Genomic DNA, 16,748 nt, shown 5'->3' on the forward strand with positions numbered 1-16,748 from the left:
TTAAAAATGGGCAAATACCTCATGAAAATGAATTGTGAACTTCTGATGCAAAAGAGAGGGTCAGCCAAGCTGAAGAGTTTTGTGTCCTCATCAGGATGAAAGGCATGGTAACTAGCATCATGGTCCCCGTGAGGTGGTAAATACGAAATTTCTTTTGCTACCTTTGCATTTTACTGGCACTTAATTAAAAACAGAAAGGAAAACAGAGGCACGGGGACAGCGGTGCATGGAAATAAAAAGGAAAACGAGACTAAATTTGGGATCATAACCATTCCTGTAATGTCGTGGTGGGAACATGATTCTTCTGTCTGTTGTACTGATGTGCCTCTCAATATTACTGACTGCGAGCCTGACAGTATTTTACACGCCATGGGACCAAATAAGAAGATGTCACATTTTAAAAATATGTATATATGTCAAAGTTGACTGTCACCAAGTTATAATATTCCTGTTCTTACTAACATTTTTATGTTCTGGCAAACAGTTTGTCCTTCTAGTGGGTATTACTAATATGTAATTAAGTTTATATAAACTAAGGAAGAAAATTATATATTATTTTGATTCATTCTCATTAGGTACCTCTTAAAAATACCTCAGGGCATTTTTAAACATGAAGAATGCACACAGTTATGTTTTTTATAAAATATACTTTAATCTTGCACTCTGTAACTATTTAATGATTTTGCCAGTAGCAATTTCTTATTGCATCCCCTCTTTGTATTCAAAGCTTACCTATTGCAATGAGTCTTTATAAAGAAATACATTAATTAAATATGCCTTTGCTTCACTAGCCTAGGAAAAGACTATTAATCACCTGGCAGGCACAAGCACAACATAATACCTGCTATTGCTCATGGGCACCTCACACGAACTGACTATTGCCGCATGATTTAATTGCCTCCAACAACCCTGAGCACACAAAGAGGCTTTGTCCCGTCGGTGTCGTGCCATTCACTCACCTCATCTAGCGTAAAGCAGCAGATGCATTTGCAAGATGTTATGGGCTATTTTCTTTTCCTTTTCTTACATCACTATGCCAACATCTAACTGAAATATATTTGTAGTGACCACTCTGACACTAGACATAGGGAGGACACTGATGGCTTGAGTGAAGCAGGGTTGTTGGTCTCTCCTCACCAAATCCTCTTGGGGAGCTCTCACCAGCAGAGGGGAGAGGCAGTGCTAAACATGAGATGCAGCTGTAACCAGCAAATAGGTTTGTTAGGGGCAGGGTCACTGAAATACGGTATTCTGGGGGGGGAAGTTTAAAAATAAGAATAATGACTGACAGTCTCGTATCAGACACCTGAGGTTTGACAACCCCACTCCCAGTTGCCTAATGTCATTGCTGAGTTGGACGTCAGTCAGAATGAAAAGGTGTTTCATGTGCGTTTATACCCATGGGTAGTTGCCACAAATTCTGTTAATATTTTACTATGTGAATAAGGTAAAAAAGAAGTTGTGGCTTAGAAATTAAACATGTCACTTATTCCTTGACCTTGACCTTGACTAGCTGTTTGAAATGCTTTTCAGTATGTTGACAATATGTGCTAGGCAGCAATTATTTTTCATGGGAAATGTTTCTCTGATACCCTACTTCATTAATCATGGGTCACCCTGAGAGGTCCGAACTTCTCATTTGACAAACACCTAAAAATGGAAAAGTTTAGAGTAACCCGACTGTGTTAAGAGTGACTCTGAGCATGAGGCGTTTATTTTACCTAACACAGCTAAAGTAATTCAGATTAATTTTCAGAATTGTCTTATGGGTTGAGTTTTTTTGTCCTCTTTAGCTGCTTGCCTCAATTATGCTGTGTGGAAAAGGTCAGTCCCTTCCATCACGTTTGAAGCGGTAGCCTTGTCTGTTTATCAGATATCCTATTAACTGAGCCTACACGGACTCCATTATTCACTTTCCCTCTCATGGTGAATCAAGCTACACAAGGAACCACAGGTATCCCCCAGGTCTTCTCTAACCCTTTTCTACTACCAATGGCCTTCTCCCACCCACTTTTGCCCCTCAGCCTTTTCATTCCCTACTCCTTTTTTCCCTCTCCTGCTCAGGATGTGTTAGTATTCCTTCCATCTCCACGATGCTGAAGCACACATCTCCTACTACTCTTGCTACCGCTGTGGCATGTTACGTTTAGGTGTATATTTGATGAGAAGCTTTGTGAAAATTCCCTGTCATCAGCTGGCTCATCCTGGGATGCCAGCGAAGGGAAAGGCACTGGGGGGGCACAGGGAGATGCCGTCAGACAGGGCAATCTGCTTAATGGGAGCTGGAGGGAGGGAGCAGCAGGGAGAGAGCGAGGGGAAATCAAAGTGTGATCTATCAGAGCAAGGTGGGAAATGAGCCTGTGAAAGAAGGCGTGAGCCGAATGCTAACAACCTGAATGCTTGGCTCAGGTCCTCTCCCTGCCATCTGCTATGGCTGCACCAGATCATCTCCTCTTTCCATCCTCAGCTGTCCCTGGGTAACTTCACCCAGGCTCAGATATCCAGCTCCTGTGGCAATTTGTGGCTGGTTGGTGCCAAACCAGTAGCTAAAGCCTGGTGAGTAACGTGCTCACTGAGCAGCCTGTCACTGGGCAGCCAGGGTGGAGGGGTTTTTATCCCTCCCTCTTTTAGCTGTTTGGATAATGCTCCACTTTTGAAACATAACCTGGTATTTCTGCAGGATCTTCAACATTCCTCATGTTTTTTCGTTATGATCCCCCCAGCCCAGTACCTTCCCAGAGCGATGCTCTAGCCCTCCTTTTACAAAACAAGTATCTGAGACACAGTGACCCCAGACAGGTCACACTCAGGATGTATGGGGCAGAACAGACAACCAAGACCAGGTCCCTGGGCATACACACCATAAACTATCTTCCCTCGTTTGTTCAGGCTTAGATAAATTGCCTTCCACAGATTTCAAACCAGAGGTGTAATAATTTGATAGATCTCAATAATCAGGGGTAATTTACACAACCCATTAAAACAAAAATGTTGCTTCAGTATTAGTAAGACAAAACAAATAGATGAGCTAAAAGAGCAAAGGTTTGCTTACAGAGTTAATAGGAGACAGAAGGTGGTGTTTTCTGTGCTTACCTTCAGCACTGTGATATTCCATGCAAAACTCTCAATGGCTTTGCTTAATTTTCTTCCTTTCAAACCTTCCTTTGTCCCGAGGTTATGAAGCTCTTCGTGGAATTCCATTCCTAAAAATACAGATTGCTACATCACCCAGTGCATAATTGATTTCCCCTAAAAAATGTTCAGCGAGCATTTTCAGTCTCGCAGCTGGCACTTCCTACAATGTTTTTTCTCTGTTTTTCCCCCTTCCCTGTTACGACCCCATCCTGGAGAGCATCTTCCAGAATAAAAGGGTCATGTGCAATCTTGTGGTTGTGCTTCCACTTTGTACGTAACTCTCCTTTCCAGGGCTGGGGTCCCACACAGGCACACGCCTGGTCCCCACACAAACACTCCTCCAGCGCTTCTGCTTGCAGTCTGCGTTGCTGGCAATATTGCAACGAAAGGCAATCGTTTGTCACTCTGCTTGAATAGATTATTTTGTGCCTTGGAAGGCAGTCTGACAGACGTGGAAGGTACCTGTTCAGCACAGCAAAGGCAGACGCAGATGCACAGCTCCTCATTAATCTTAATCACAGTCATATGGAAAAGCCCTTGTACTTCACCATGATAAATAATGTCAGAAACGCGTACCGCTAATCACAGGATTGCTATTCCTACAGCCTGGAGAACTGAGACTTCCAACCACAGCCTTGGGAATTGTTACATTTCATTGCTAGTTTCTGTGGCAAATGCCTGCGAATCTGTTGCTGGATACAAGAATTGAGGAAATCTGGGAGCAGATTAAAAAACTTAACGAGTCCTATTAGCTCACCAATTCCACAAGATTTGCACAGTGCGTGCAAACATTTCCCTGAGTCTGGGGTGGATTAAGAGACAAAACGGAGAGAGCGCTGCTTGTGTTCCCTTAATTTGTACCTTACAAAGGCCAAATTGGCACTAAATCAGTCCGAAATGTCCAAAGCCCATCCTGGTTGAAAAAAACAAGTTCTATCTCCAGTTATTTCATATCTCTCCCTCCCCCAATGTTTTAAGGCACATACCACTCACAAATTCAAGCTTCACTGAAATTACATCAAAGAGACGGCCATCGAGAGAACACCTGCATGGAACAGACGTGGAGGGCTGCTCAGCGGGTTGCTGAAGGAGTCAGTCCTTCCACGGCCCAAGGCAGGCTTGCACTCGGCGTACCTTGCCTGAAGCACTCCTGGAAGACTAACAATAGGTTTCTTCTTGCCTTGCACCGACTCCAGAAGCTCGATAACACTGAGGCAGTCCAGCCCCACACAATGCAAGATTTCTCTACTGTTTATTTTCCAAAACTTCGCCCACTCCCAAGTTTTGCCTGTCTGGGTAACAGAGCTCCTCCAGCACTTCCTTTGGAAAACAGTCTAAATAACTGCACCCCAAGCAAGATTCTCCTGCAGGTGTGCCTCGTGCCAACTGACTTACAAATCATTTCACTTCAATAAGTGACAGAAAACCTTCAAATGACTTGCTTTGTCCTCCAAAAAAATATGAAGGCAAACACGGCTCAGCTCCACGTGGACAGCCCTGCCTTTATGTAGCATCCATTTAGTTACCTTTCCCCCTGGACCTCACTTCCCCACCTGTAACTTGGAGACAGACAGAAAGGGGGGGAGCCACAAACAATTGCTAGGCTGCAGGCAGGAGCACCATTTAGCAGTTCGGTCCTCCAAGCTGCTGCTGAGCAGGGCTGAGACTGCACATGAAAAAAAAAAAAAAACCAACAAAAGCAGCCATCTGAGAAGTCACCTGGGGGAGCGGGCAGGACCCTGTGGCACAGGGAGCCCGGATGGAAATGGGCTACGCTGTGAAGCAGAGGTCTGGTGGGAACAAATATTCACATGGAGCAGGACTGGGGTGAGGTGAAGGACAACATCACAGGCAACTGTACCTCTGACACCTCTTAGGTTTGAGTGCTTCATCTTGCTGCAGTGAAAGTGTTATTTAACAGTTTGCCTGGGTAACATTTGCAACAAACTAATTGGCAATTGAGCGTGGTGAGGGATCCTCTCTCTCCTACTCCCTTCCTCTGTCTAAACCCTGAGGCTTCAGAAGAGCACTTCATCTCTCTCCAGACTTCTTCTCAATCATAAACGATATTTTAGGCTAATAAAACAAAACAAATGAAAATACAAGTAGATACAGCAGCAAAGAGAACAAACTTGAGAAATTAATCTTTTTGCTGGAGGAAGGAAGGAGAGAGGAACTGCATGAAACTCTGGATGTCAGCGTGGTGGCGTGGTCCTGCATCGTGATCTCTGCACACATCTTCAGCCCTCGGCTCACAAGGACGCCAGTGCCCAGGCAAGTGTCGTGGGTTCTTCTCTCTGTGCACAGCGCAGGGTGGGCAGAAAGCTGGCTGAGGCTGCCGAGGGTCTCCATAACTTAATGCAAAGTATTGCTCTTAAATTTTATCATCTAGAAGGACCTCTGGTGCTGCACTTTCTTGTCACTGTCCCATTCCTAAGCCCTCTGCACCTGATGAAGGCTTTGGGCTGTGGACGTTCACGCTGCTTATGCAGATACGCAGAAGCCAATGCATGACACAAGATGAGGTCCGTGAAATCCAGCAAGACGTAGCCGCTTGCCTCTCCTCCCTTTGCTACCACAGCGCCAGCATGGCTCCAGAGCTCTGAATTTCAAAGAGCAAGGACTAGGTTCCATCCTGCTCTCGCACCACATAAAAATCAGTTAAATGCTATTGTTGAAACAGTTTCCAAATTTCCTCTAATTAAAAAGATGAATTAAAGGATTTACTACAAAACATCAGTTTCATTCATTATTTACATTTAGCAGAAGCAAATGGCTGTAGCCTGCGTCACTTGCCAAATCCAAAAATGCCTATCAGAAACAGTAGTGTTTATGGTAATTGTGATCCCAGAAGACTATGCCCAAGAACACAAATTAAATGCAGTAGCAAGTGTTTGCATTACTGACTTTCAAGGCTTACTACAAGTTAGGAAAGGTGCAGCTGTACAATGAAATGAACTGAAAACAGATTTAATTTCTGCAGTGTAAACCCCTAATAGAAATACACTGCGTGTATTTATTCAGCACAGTTTCTGATACATGAAAGCTGATGGATTTAGTTGTAGAGGATTACCACTGCCAAATGTGGACTCTGAGTTCTCTATTCTTGTGTATCAGTGGAAACCTACAGGAGACATGTCCCAGTTCAGAGTCTAGCCTGCCATCCTGAACAAGTGACGAAGAGGGGTTTGGGTGAAGAAGCTGAACTGCGAATCACAGACCCTTTGGGGATTTCTACCATTCTGGAAACAGAGCGTGAGCCCACGGCAGAGCGAACAGCATGCGGGTGGCCACTTCTGAAACCACCTCTTCCTTTTCTACTAGGGCACCCGAGACAGAGCCCTAGTTCAGACAAAGACATCCAGTACAATACACCAGCAACATATGATCTACTTTAGGCCTACTTACAGTAGTTTGCACCCATATAGCTGATGTACATAATCCATAGCCACATAGATTCACTGTGATACAATAGAGTTCTACCGGCATAAGTTTCCAAGGTCTAAAACAAAGCTAAACAGCAAAAGTAAGTAAAGATAGGCAACAGAGCTTGGCTCTGTGGGTTTCAAAACCTCTTGCCTCCTCTGTGTTTAAGGGGAATGATTGTGGTAGAAAAGCGCAGCAAAGACAGCACGCCTTCTCACTCCCTCTTTTTAATTGAATGCCTTTCTAGTTCATTTGACTAATTTAAATGCTGTCAGACATTTCAGAGCTGTAGAGCAGATGGAGAAATAGCTTTTAAGGTGAAAGCTGAGGATTTTTCCCAGATCCCACGCCTGCATTGCTACTGGAGGATGAGCCTTCAGGAGGGTGGAGCCTGCCAGGGAAAGACCAGGATGCTCACTTAAATGCCAGGTGAAAGATGCTGCGTTAAAGTCACAAACTGTAAGTAAATTATGGCACACCGTTTCCCATCTCCCACCCAGAACTGCACAATAAAGAAGGATTACCTGCTTTCTGGCACTGAACAATCTTGTCGTGAGTGATGTCTGCTGTCTCGATGAGAACCCTGCTCTCTTGAATCATCTGTCAGAAAATAAACAAACAAAAAAAGCATTATGAGGGGTTTCCTGCAACATCTACTCCACAGAAAAGTACACAGGTTCAAACTTAAAAAGAGCTCTGTTCTGCAAGCAACACTATAAAGACTGGATCATTCCATCATATCAGGGCTCCCAGATCCGTATCAAGCTATGTGACAGTTGCTCAGAAGATGTTTTGCTCCAGAAGCTAAAGAACAGCCGTTTTACATCAGTGAGACACCACTGCAAACAATGTGAAGGTGAAAGTGATTTGAGGAGAAAGCAGAGATCGCAGACAAACAAAATTCATTCTATGTGAAACTGAGGTTTTTCTAATTAGTACTTTTCTTGAAACAAAAGGAGAAATAAGCACAGCCCTTGACTTAAGTGGTTACCAAAAATGTTACCAAGTCATGAATAGCGCTGATTTCAAGAGGTACTTAAGCCTGTGCTGAACTTTATGCACTACAGCAGTTCAGACAGCTACGGTATTTCTTGAGCTTCTCTTTGGAGAAATTCAGATCCAAGTCCTACCCTATCCCCAACATTTCCATTGAAGTTTAAAGGAAAAAAAAAACAAAACAATAAAACAAACCAAAAGAGGCAGGCTTTCAACAAGCCTACTCACAGGTTTCAAGAGATATCCATATTTATGCATCTTCCTTGAGTAGCCCATTAAGAGCAAGCAGATGAAGTGTCCGTTATGTGACAAGTTTCCTGAGCCTCTCTCCTTGCAAATGCTATTCTCCTTTGATGGTAACAAACCTTCCAAAGCCCTTCAGAAACCCAGACGAGCAAGCAAATTGTTCCAGTGCTATATTCTGCGAAATTGCAAAAGGTGGCACATACATCTGTTACAGAAGGCAAGAACATGCTGTATAACAAGCTATGCCTGAGAATAGCCTCACTCTCCCGGGACGTACACCACAAACCCCAATCAAATCCAAGCAGCATGAGAGCGCTGCCAATTAAACATAAAGCACACTGAATACTGCCTAATGTTACAAACTGAAATTACAGAAGCCACCATCTGAAAGCTTTGCCAAAATGCTGCAACTACTAAAAGCCTTCCTACTTTCAAACACGCTAAATATGAAAACACAACCAGTAGGTTTTGATGATTTTAGTGGAGACAGTATAACAGTATTAAATTAACACTTGCAAATTAGCGTATCTTATTGTTTAATTAGATACCAGGGAAGAGAGATGCTTCCACTTGTCACACCCAAACTTCCAAATTCTGGAGAAATTCAGATCCAAATTTTGCTCCTCGTGCCATCTTTATTTCTAATTAAACCTATTAAGACAGGCTTCATTTAATAAAAATACCTATGCCTTTGCTTCGATACAAACAAGAGCATGAGAAAAACAAAATCCATTAACAGGCAGAGAGAAAAAGGCCCGATACATCTACAGAGTACAAAATTGTTTTTTAACAGAACATGCCCAGCGGATACGCCTGAGATTGAAATTACTTTCGATAGTATCCTTTGCCTTTCATTCTTATTACTTGCTTGTTCGTGCATCATGTTGATTTTTTCCTCTTTGATGTTTTCACTTGTCATCTAGAAAGAAACGACAATTTCTACCCACCCTCTGGCTTTTCTGTAGCACAGCACACAGTCATTTGGGGCTGAAGGAGTCGCTCAGCCGCCAACTACAACCACTGAAGCTGGTGTGAGCAGTGAAGGGAGCGAGAAGCCCGATAAAGCCTGCAAGTCCCTACAGAGGCGCCAAATGTGCATCTCCTGCCAATGCAGACATGGGGCCCGTGAGCCAGTGCCCACACTGCCCGGTCCAGCCAGGCACTGCCAGCATCTCCACGGGGCCATCCACTGTGCCCCATGCGCCCATCACCCTGGGCTCAGTCCCCCATGGGCCTGGGCCTCTGCTTCCTACCCAGCAGCAAGGGTTTGCCCAGGGCAGTGAATGCATCTAAGCCGGGACAGGACATCCAAAGTGCCCGACTCTCCTGGGCTCAGATCTCTAAAGCAGAACTTGACTTCTGGGAGTTTTTTATATATATGTATACAAGAAATTATCCTTCCATACGCAAAAAAACCAAGCTTGAAAATCATGCAATTTGGTAACCTAAGTTTGATTGTACCTTCCTCCAACTATTGGACCCACTCACAGGCATTTCTGCTGTGCCTGCTTTAGGATTCTCAGACGTTAAGGTATTACATTCATTTTTTAAAAGAAAAGTGGCAATAGGATGTCAATTTTCCCTTACTGCAGAGTAGGTAGGGCAGCCCTTCACTCCTTTGATGCTGACATCAAAGTCTCACTACTCACAGCTCGGCAAGAACAAACAATTAGAACCAGATCATATAGCAGAATTTAACCCGTTCCTGTCTTCCTGCTTGGCAGTAATCTTGACAAAAATAAGCAGCTTTTGTCCCATGACAAATCCTGAGAGTGGATTCAGAGTTCCTCAGCTCAGTGACTGGGGTGCACCACCCGGAACCCCCCCTTACAGGTTCCTCTAGGAAATAACGCACTAGGTAGAAATAATACAGCCTGGGCTAACTATGATGTATGATTTTGGCCAGCCTATGGTGTCTTCGCCACCTGTGATAACACAGCGTGCAGGACCTACGTGCAGCATCTCTGCATGACAGGCCAGCCTCTGCTCCCAACGAGAACCACGTGTGCAGTTTGAGAGGGCAGGAGATCCCGCTTGCCCAACGCTGTGGTGAAAGACCACAACCATGGGCTAGTGCAGGGACGAAGCCTGGGTGTTCACTTGGAAGAAACAGAGAGATTCATACAGGTAAGACTGCAACAGGCAAGGAACTGCTATCCAGGAATAAAATTATAGCATAGGGTCTGAGGGTTTTGTGTTTGGTTTGGCTTTTTTTTTTTTTTTCCTTTCCTTAAAGCACATCATAATAGATGCTCTTGAAAAGATTTTGTGCAAATCCTGGCAACAGAACTGACACAACCGTCAAAAAACAGCCAAACTGATCTGAAAACACACTTTTTCTGTTATTTTTTTAAATTTTCTCCTCTCTCATATTTTCACTTACACAAAAAGTAGCACCTTGTTTACTTTACAAAGTAAACATTGTAAAGGCCACCTAAAAAGCTAAGTTACTAGCAACTGTTTACCGCAATTAATGTTAACAATTTGTCAGTATTCAATCTAATGCAGGTAAAAGAAGGTGAGAGCCTCCTGGTAGAAAATGGTGCCCCGCACATCCTTTCCTGCCGGACACAGTAGAGCAGGCAGCAGTTTTGGCAGGGTTCCTGGGCTGCAGCGGAGGGTGCTGGCCAGGGATGCAGCATGTTGGCCACAGGCACCTCTGCTTCATCCTGTCTGTCAGCCCCTGGGAGACTTTGCTACCGTGGCTCCGCTCATCAACAGCTCCCACTCACAGTGCTGTGTCATGGCAGCTACACACCCTTTTTTTTTTTTGGCACTGGTTCTGAAATGAGTCCATGGTCTCCTAGTCTGAATGGTCCCCTGCTTCTGCAGTTGGCATCACATCCAAAACCCTGCTTGGGGATGTCACCTACTTCTTGCGATGCCAAGACAAGAACCTGAAGACCTAAACATAACAAAGAGGTCTGTGAGATTTTCTGCGGAGAAGGCAACCCCATAAATCACATGATAGCCCAAGATTTTCAAACCCAGTTTTGCCAGTAAGGTTTCAAAATCCACCAACCTGTCTCAAACGTGAAAAGTGAGCTTTCTGATGTTTGCAGCATGAATTTCCATGCACCTTCACTCTGCTCAGGCCCGTGCCGAGCAGCGCTCGGGCAGTTGTGTAAGTCCCAGCCATATGCCTGGAGCCCATGAGGCTCCTGTTCAATGTCAGCTCCCAAACGGCAACTCGCTTCGGTGAGCACCTCTCAAAAAGTGAGAGACATCCTACTCCCTCAGGAAACTCATGCTCCACCAGAATGAATGCTGAGCTTCAGGGGATTAACCCCCAAGCAACATATACTAAAAAGCAACCTTTAGAGGATGGATGCTGGTATCTGGGTCCACTTGGAGTCAGTGAGGAAACTTTTAGCAGCTGCTGAAGCCCGCAGGCTTGCTCAGGACAACTTGCATTTCCCATATCAGAAAGAAGATGATAAACTTTACTGAGTGATGCATTTAACATAACTAGAGGAGGGGAAAATGGACAAAAATAAGAGCGAAAGCACACCAAACATGATTCTGGTATAGGGACATAAAAAACTACCTTGCTGACCAACAGCGTATACCTAATTAGAGTAAGCAGAAGGCAAGAAGGCTGAATGGGAGAAACTACCACACACCTTCATCATGTGGGATCCTGCTAATTTCATAACTGGGCTCTGCGTCCCAAGGGCCGAGACCCGCGGGGAGGGCAGAGGGTCCCTTCTGTGCTCGCTCGGCAGCTGCGGCGGCGGCGCAGAGCTCTGCGGGAACAAAGGACGGCCCCACTCCTCCCACCGGGGACCCCTGCCACGTTTCCATGGGAGCGGGGGCACAAAGATTTTTTGCGAGTCCTGGAGGTGCTAACCCTCCTGGAGAGGCTGCAGCGCCAGAAATGCTCTCATGACAAGAAATGAATAAGGGGTTGTTCAGACTGACAAAAGATGCACATGGCACGAGTCCCAGAAGTACATGTCACGTTTAATAAACTAATGGGAATGAGGAAAACAAAGCCTCATCTGCATAGGTTAGGGTTTTTTCTGCAAAATAGCTCATTTCAATGCTGAAACCAAGAAGCCTAGACTTGATGCATCTCAATCTACCTGAAGCACCCTGTTACAATCATGCCGGTTTCTCACAAAAGCATGGGAAGCAAGAGGAGGCACAAACCCAGGAGCTCTCTCTTGGCCGGTATATGAGACCCAAGATGTGGAACAGACCATGGCCTGAAAATATAACTGACCTGTCTCACTTAAGTCTCTAAATATAGCATGCAATATTAAATTTTAAATGCCACTGCTTTGCAGAAAGAACAATGCTTTGTCACTTCTGTTAAGTGTTAATTGCAAAGATAAATAAATTTTAAGTGAAATTTAAAATATCTTAACACTGAGGACATCATATTTTTACTCACAAGAAATTAAGCGTCTTATTTTTTGTCTGTACAGTTTAATCATAGGATCAGTACAAACTGAACAAATAATATTATTTCTTTTTACTGTAATGAACTCCTGTGCTAGAGACCAATTTCTTCTTTTCATTACAAACTATTCTACAAACTGAAAAGGGGAGAGGAAATTAACACAGCAGAGTCTCACCAAAAGAGACAAAAAAATATAGGAAAAACTCCTGGTGGGAAATTAAAGCACTGCTCCTGCTGGGAAGATAAATGATACAAAAGGGACAGTTCAAAGAATCCTCTGATAAATATTCCAAAATTTAGAACAGAAACTGACTGTGAACAACGAACTAAAAAGAAGCTTTTGCTCAGGTGTCTCCTCATGGCCATTGTCCCAGTCTCCTATGCCTTTCATTGACAATGAAGAGTTTTGCCTGGGTAAGGAATATCACATCAGGCCTTTATTGCTAAAAAAAATAATAAAAAAACAAAACAAAAAAAAAAAACCACGAAGGAAAAAAACCCAAACAAAACACCAAAAAACCCACAAAACAAAAATCAAAAAGGGTACAAAAATACAACCAATTTGGAAAAACACGTGAAGTGCACATTGAGCTCATGGAAATTTGAAGAGGATTCCCTCTTCAGCATTGAGCTTTTCTTGCAGACATTTGGGACAAGAAACAGCCAGGCAGTCAATCACATGCCAGCAAGTCTTACGAAAAAAGAAGCATGTGCACATGGTGCCAGGACGTCAGAAGGAATGGTGGCCACCAGTCCACCTTGTTTCTGTCCCAATATGCGCCAAGCCAGGTTTCTATATCTGAGCCTTTTCCTGCAACAGCCCAGTAAGAGGACCAGTTATCAGGGATGGTGACATCAGCTGGAAACATCTGAAATACGTTATTGACACAAACTGCAGAAGGAACTGAATAAAATTCGCCTTAAATTCCTATTTCATGCTTTTGCTTACAAATAATTCTGGGGGAATACGGTGTCAGAGTGTTGCAGGATGTGATCTGGTGCATGAAGACCAGTCCTCTATAAAAAGGGAGCAGCGGAGGAACAGCGGGAAGGGTCAACTTTCAATATGCTTGTGCTAAAACAGAGTAACTGAAGTACCCAACTGGAACTTCCTTCTGTAAGAAAAGTTCTGATCTGACCGTTTTCAGGTCCTATTTTAGAAGGGACTAAAGGACACGGCTATCAGAGAGAGAAACTGTGCGTGTGGTGGGTCGATAAGAGAGAGAATTATAAGAAATGAAGAAAGAAAAAGGATATTTTCCTTTCACAGTCTATGTCCAATTTTGGATGGAAAACCCTTTAAAACAGATGCAGATTCGAGACAATGTCCATGTACTGGACTGCATTTGACGTCAGTGCACTATGACACTTCCTTGGCAGTGGATGCTCTGCTCTCCAATATCAGCCCTTGTCCTCAGCTGCTCAGAGAATTGTGAAAAACTTTCCTTTGGGGATGACTCTGTCCCAGCTGAAACATGGATTTCAGTGGAAAAGCTCACAAAAATCTATTTAGTCATTTTGCATTGATAGAAACTGGGAAAACAGACTTTCTCCTTGGGAATAAAGAGCTGTCATGACTACTACATCAAGACAAAAAAAAAACAAAACAAAAAAAAACAACAAAAAAAACCACAAAAAGACTGAATCTGAAAGAACAGCAGGCAAAGAGCAGTTCCTCCCTACACACACCTCAGCAAACTTTTGCTAGCATGCATGGGCCAATACCTGTGTCAATAAAAATACTGCCATTAAATACCTTGACTTATTCCCCGGCAGCGTCACGGATATTACTTCTCTTCTCAAAAATCCCCAAACCATCTCCTTGTTGGCTGAGACGTTAACTAACTTGCCACCTCTCAACAGTACCTACAGACCCGCTGCCCTTCCTCACCTGTCTGCTCCAAAATAACAAGGTCAGTTCCAGTGGCTTCAAGGGGCTTCCAATGCATTCAGGAGGGTTGAATACAGAGAAAAACATTAATGCCAATGTGAGTTTATATAACAAATAGATTCTCTGTTCAAACTTTTTTACACTTTTTGTTGTTTATGATTCGAAAACATGTAAAGATGCTTGGGGAGCTTCTTTTATTTTTCTACAAAAATTTCTGTATGCATACAAGCCAGGAGATTGTGTAAACCCAAGAGCATCTATTATCCCTTGTTTATTGCTTTTGATTTGCAAATGATTCAATCATTTGGTCTTGGAGGAAAAATAATGCTGAACCAATAACTGAAAACCAAAGTTCACGAGTGTCCCTGAGTTCATGCATACTTGCATCAGCACATGAATATATCGTGCGGACAGAGAAACCACAATCTGTTTCTGAACAATTCTCAACCAAAAAAAATCCTAACTTCACAGGATAACTGTTTGCAGTGAATAATTCAACCATCTGTCAGGTGCAGCTGGGCCCTATCCCTTCACTTCACATTGAGTATCGCCTTTCTTTAGGTGTGATCAATGAACACCAGCATCAATTTGACAGGTTACAAGACACACTGCACATGCTGCCCACCTGAGCGAGCATCTTCCCATGCCCGGCCACCAACGATGGGGAGCGTACAGGCAGAGGGGTAGAGAAGAGTCCTACATGGGAAAGAAAAGGTCTGAAGAACAGCTCTGTAAGTGACACACTACGCTATCCTAGGATGCATGTGTGGGAATCAGTGACATTACCGGAATCCATTCATCATACTCTACGTATGGTAACAACCAAAGCTGTAAGTTGAAATAAACCGTTCTAAACTGTTTTTCTGGTAATTGACATACTTTTAAAAAGTATTTTCTGTGTTTTGTCAATGGTCCACCTTATTTTCCTGTTTTCAGCAAATCCCATTCCCTGCTCTCCGCTGCAGAACCTCCCATACAACCCAGTATCAGCAATGAAGCCTCTTTCTCCATGAGACACGGCAACAGTAGAGTTCCACTAAACCACTGCAATGCTACCGTAAAAATAAAAATAGAGCCTTGAAAAATCATTCTGGTTCCTTAAACAAAGCACATTAAATTTTATTCTAATAAGGCCTCTCTCAAAAGAAAATATTTAATGCGGAACACAATGGTAAAATTAATTGCCCAGGAAAAAACAAACAAACTGCACAAACCGGCCTTTGTCTATCACGCCTGCTGACAAAGGCCGAGCAGGAGGGAACAGACAGTTAATTGTTTTCTAGATCATTGTGGCAGGTCTATGAGCATTTGCACCTCCATTTGCCTGGACTGTCAGTGCTGTCCATGCCCCATTAAACACACGGGCAGCGTTTATGCTTTCCTTGCGGGAAAAAAAAAAAAAGGTATGTTCAGCTGGCAATTTCCAGAAGCGGGGGGGGGGGGGGGAAATCAACACATTAGGGCTGTTTTTATCAGATTATTTTCAAAGCAGACTTTTTTCAAGAATGTGAAATATGTGGTGGTTTTGGAGGTGGCAGGGAAGGATTTGCCCAGCACTTACACCACCTGTGCTGTGGAGCCCAGTGAGTGAGGCAGACCTACAATCACAGCTTCCCACTCCGAGATTTAGGGCCAAACTTTTTTCCGTTCTACCATGGAAGGAATTAAGAAGTACAGCCCATTCATACAAGACAGAGGCCAACATCAACAGCTCCTATTTTATGCATCTGAAAGTGCTCTCTGGCCTACTCACCCAAAAAGTGTTTTGAGGTAAGGAAACGTTTCTGGGGAATTAAAGACATGCAGCAAGCATTTCTGGATCAAGTTCCTTGAAGCCATATTTGTCAACAACTTAAAAGCCTGAACTGCAGTACATCTCGAAAATAAATAAATAAATAAAAGCTAAAATATTTTATATTGCTTTCCACCAACATCTCTTTGTGCTCCCATTTGCACACACACACACAAAAAAAAGAAAAAAGAAATACACTCTGATTATACCAAGTCACCACAAACACCATAGCAAGGAAGAGCCCTTTCTCAACATTAAAACTGCAAACACCTCCCCACGCTGTATTTTCAAATACCAAGATTGATGGAGACAGTTCACTTCTTTTAACAGAAAAGGCTAAATAGATTTCAATATTCTGCTGCTGGCATTGCCTCAAAAGGCAAATATCCAAAATGTAGCAAAAACATTTATTAAATCCAGCTTTTGCTTTTTCAGAAGCAAATAGTTTCAGCAAAGTAAGAGGCAGTCCCAGCCAGACAAAGCAAGCAAAAATAGTTGAAAGTATCATGTTCTCATTAACCAGAATTGCATCTCAAATCAACCCTTACACAGGCACAGAACAATTCCCTTCTCTTTCGCAGCCCTCTGATTTTAAAACTTGCACTGTCTCTTGATATTTGAGGTACATCTTCCTCCATCAGAGACAAATGTGAGAGCAAACATTATTTAAAACAGTTATACAAGTGTTTTTGTCTGCATCTGAAAGAGGCCTTTCACCTATTTAAATTGAAAAACTGTTTCCAAAGTACAAGAAGGCCTTGAAATGTCCCATGTGTACTCTTCAGTATGTAATTACAAAGATAAGAGGTGACACATTCATTTTGGTAAAAATCCATTAAGCAGGCCTCCAAAGACAG

General features: G+C 43.3%; 1 protein-coding gene across 1 annotated transcript in view; it reads right to left on the bottom strand.

Moving 5' to 3' along the window:
- PLCL1 (phospholipase C like 1 (inactive)) overlaps window positions 1-16,748 on the bottom strand; it is a 216,387-nt gene that overhangs the window by 23,514 nt on the left and 176,125 nt on the right. The window contains exons 4-5 of the mRNA XM_054209423.1: window positions 7,086-7,161; window positions 3,094-3,203 (exon numbers count right to left, since the gene is read on the bottom strand). Of these exons, the coding sequence (XP_054065398.1) occupies window positions 3,094-3,203; window positions 7,086-7,161 (186 nt within the window). The remainder of the gene's footprint in view (window positions 1-3,093; window positions 3,204-7,085; window positions 7,162-16,748) is intronic.

The sequence above is a fragment of the Rissa tridactyla genome, chromosome 7 (genome assembly GCF_028500815.1).
Source record: "Rissa tridactyla isolate bRisTri1 chromosome 7, bRisTri1.patW.cur.20221130, whole genome shotgun sequence".
Lineage (NCBI taxonomy): Eukaryota > Metazoa > Chordata > Aves > Charadriiformes > Laridae > Rissa > Rissa tridactyla.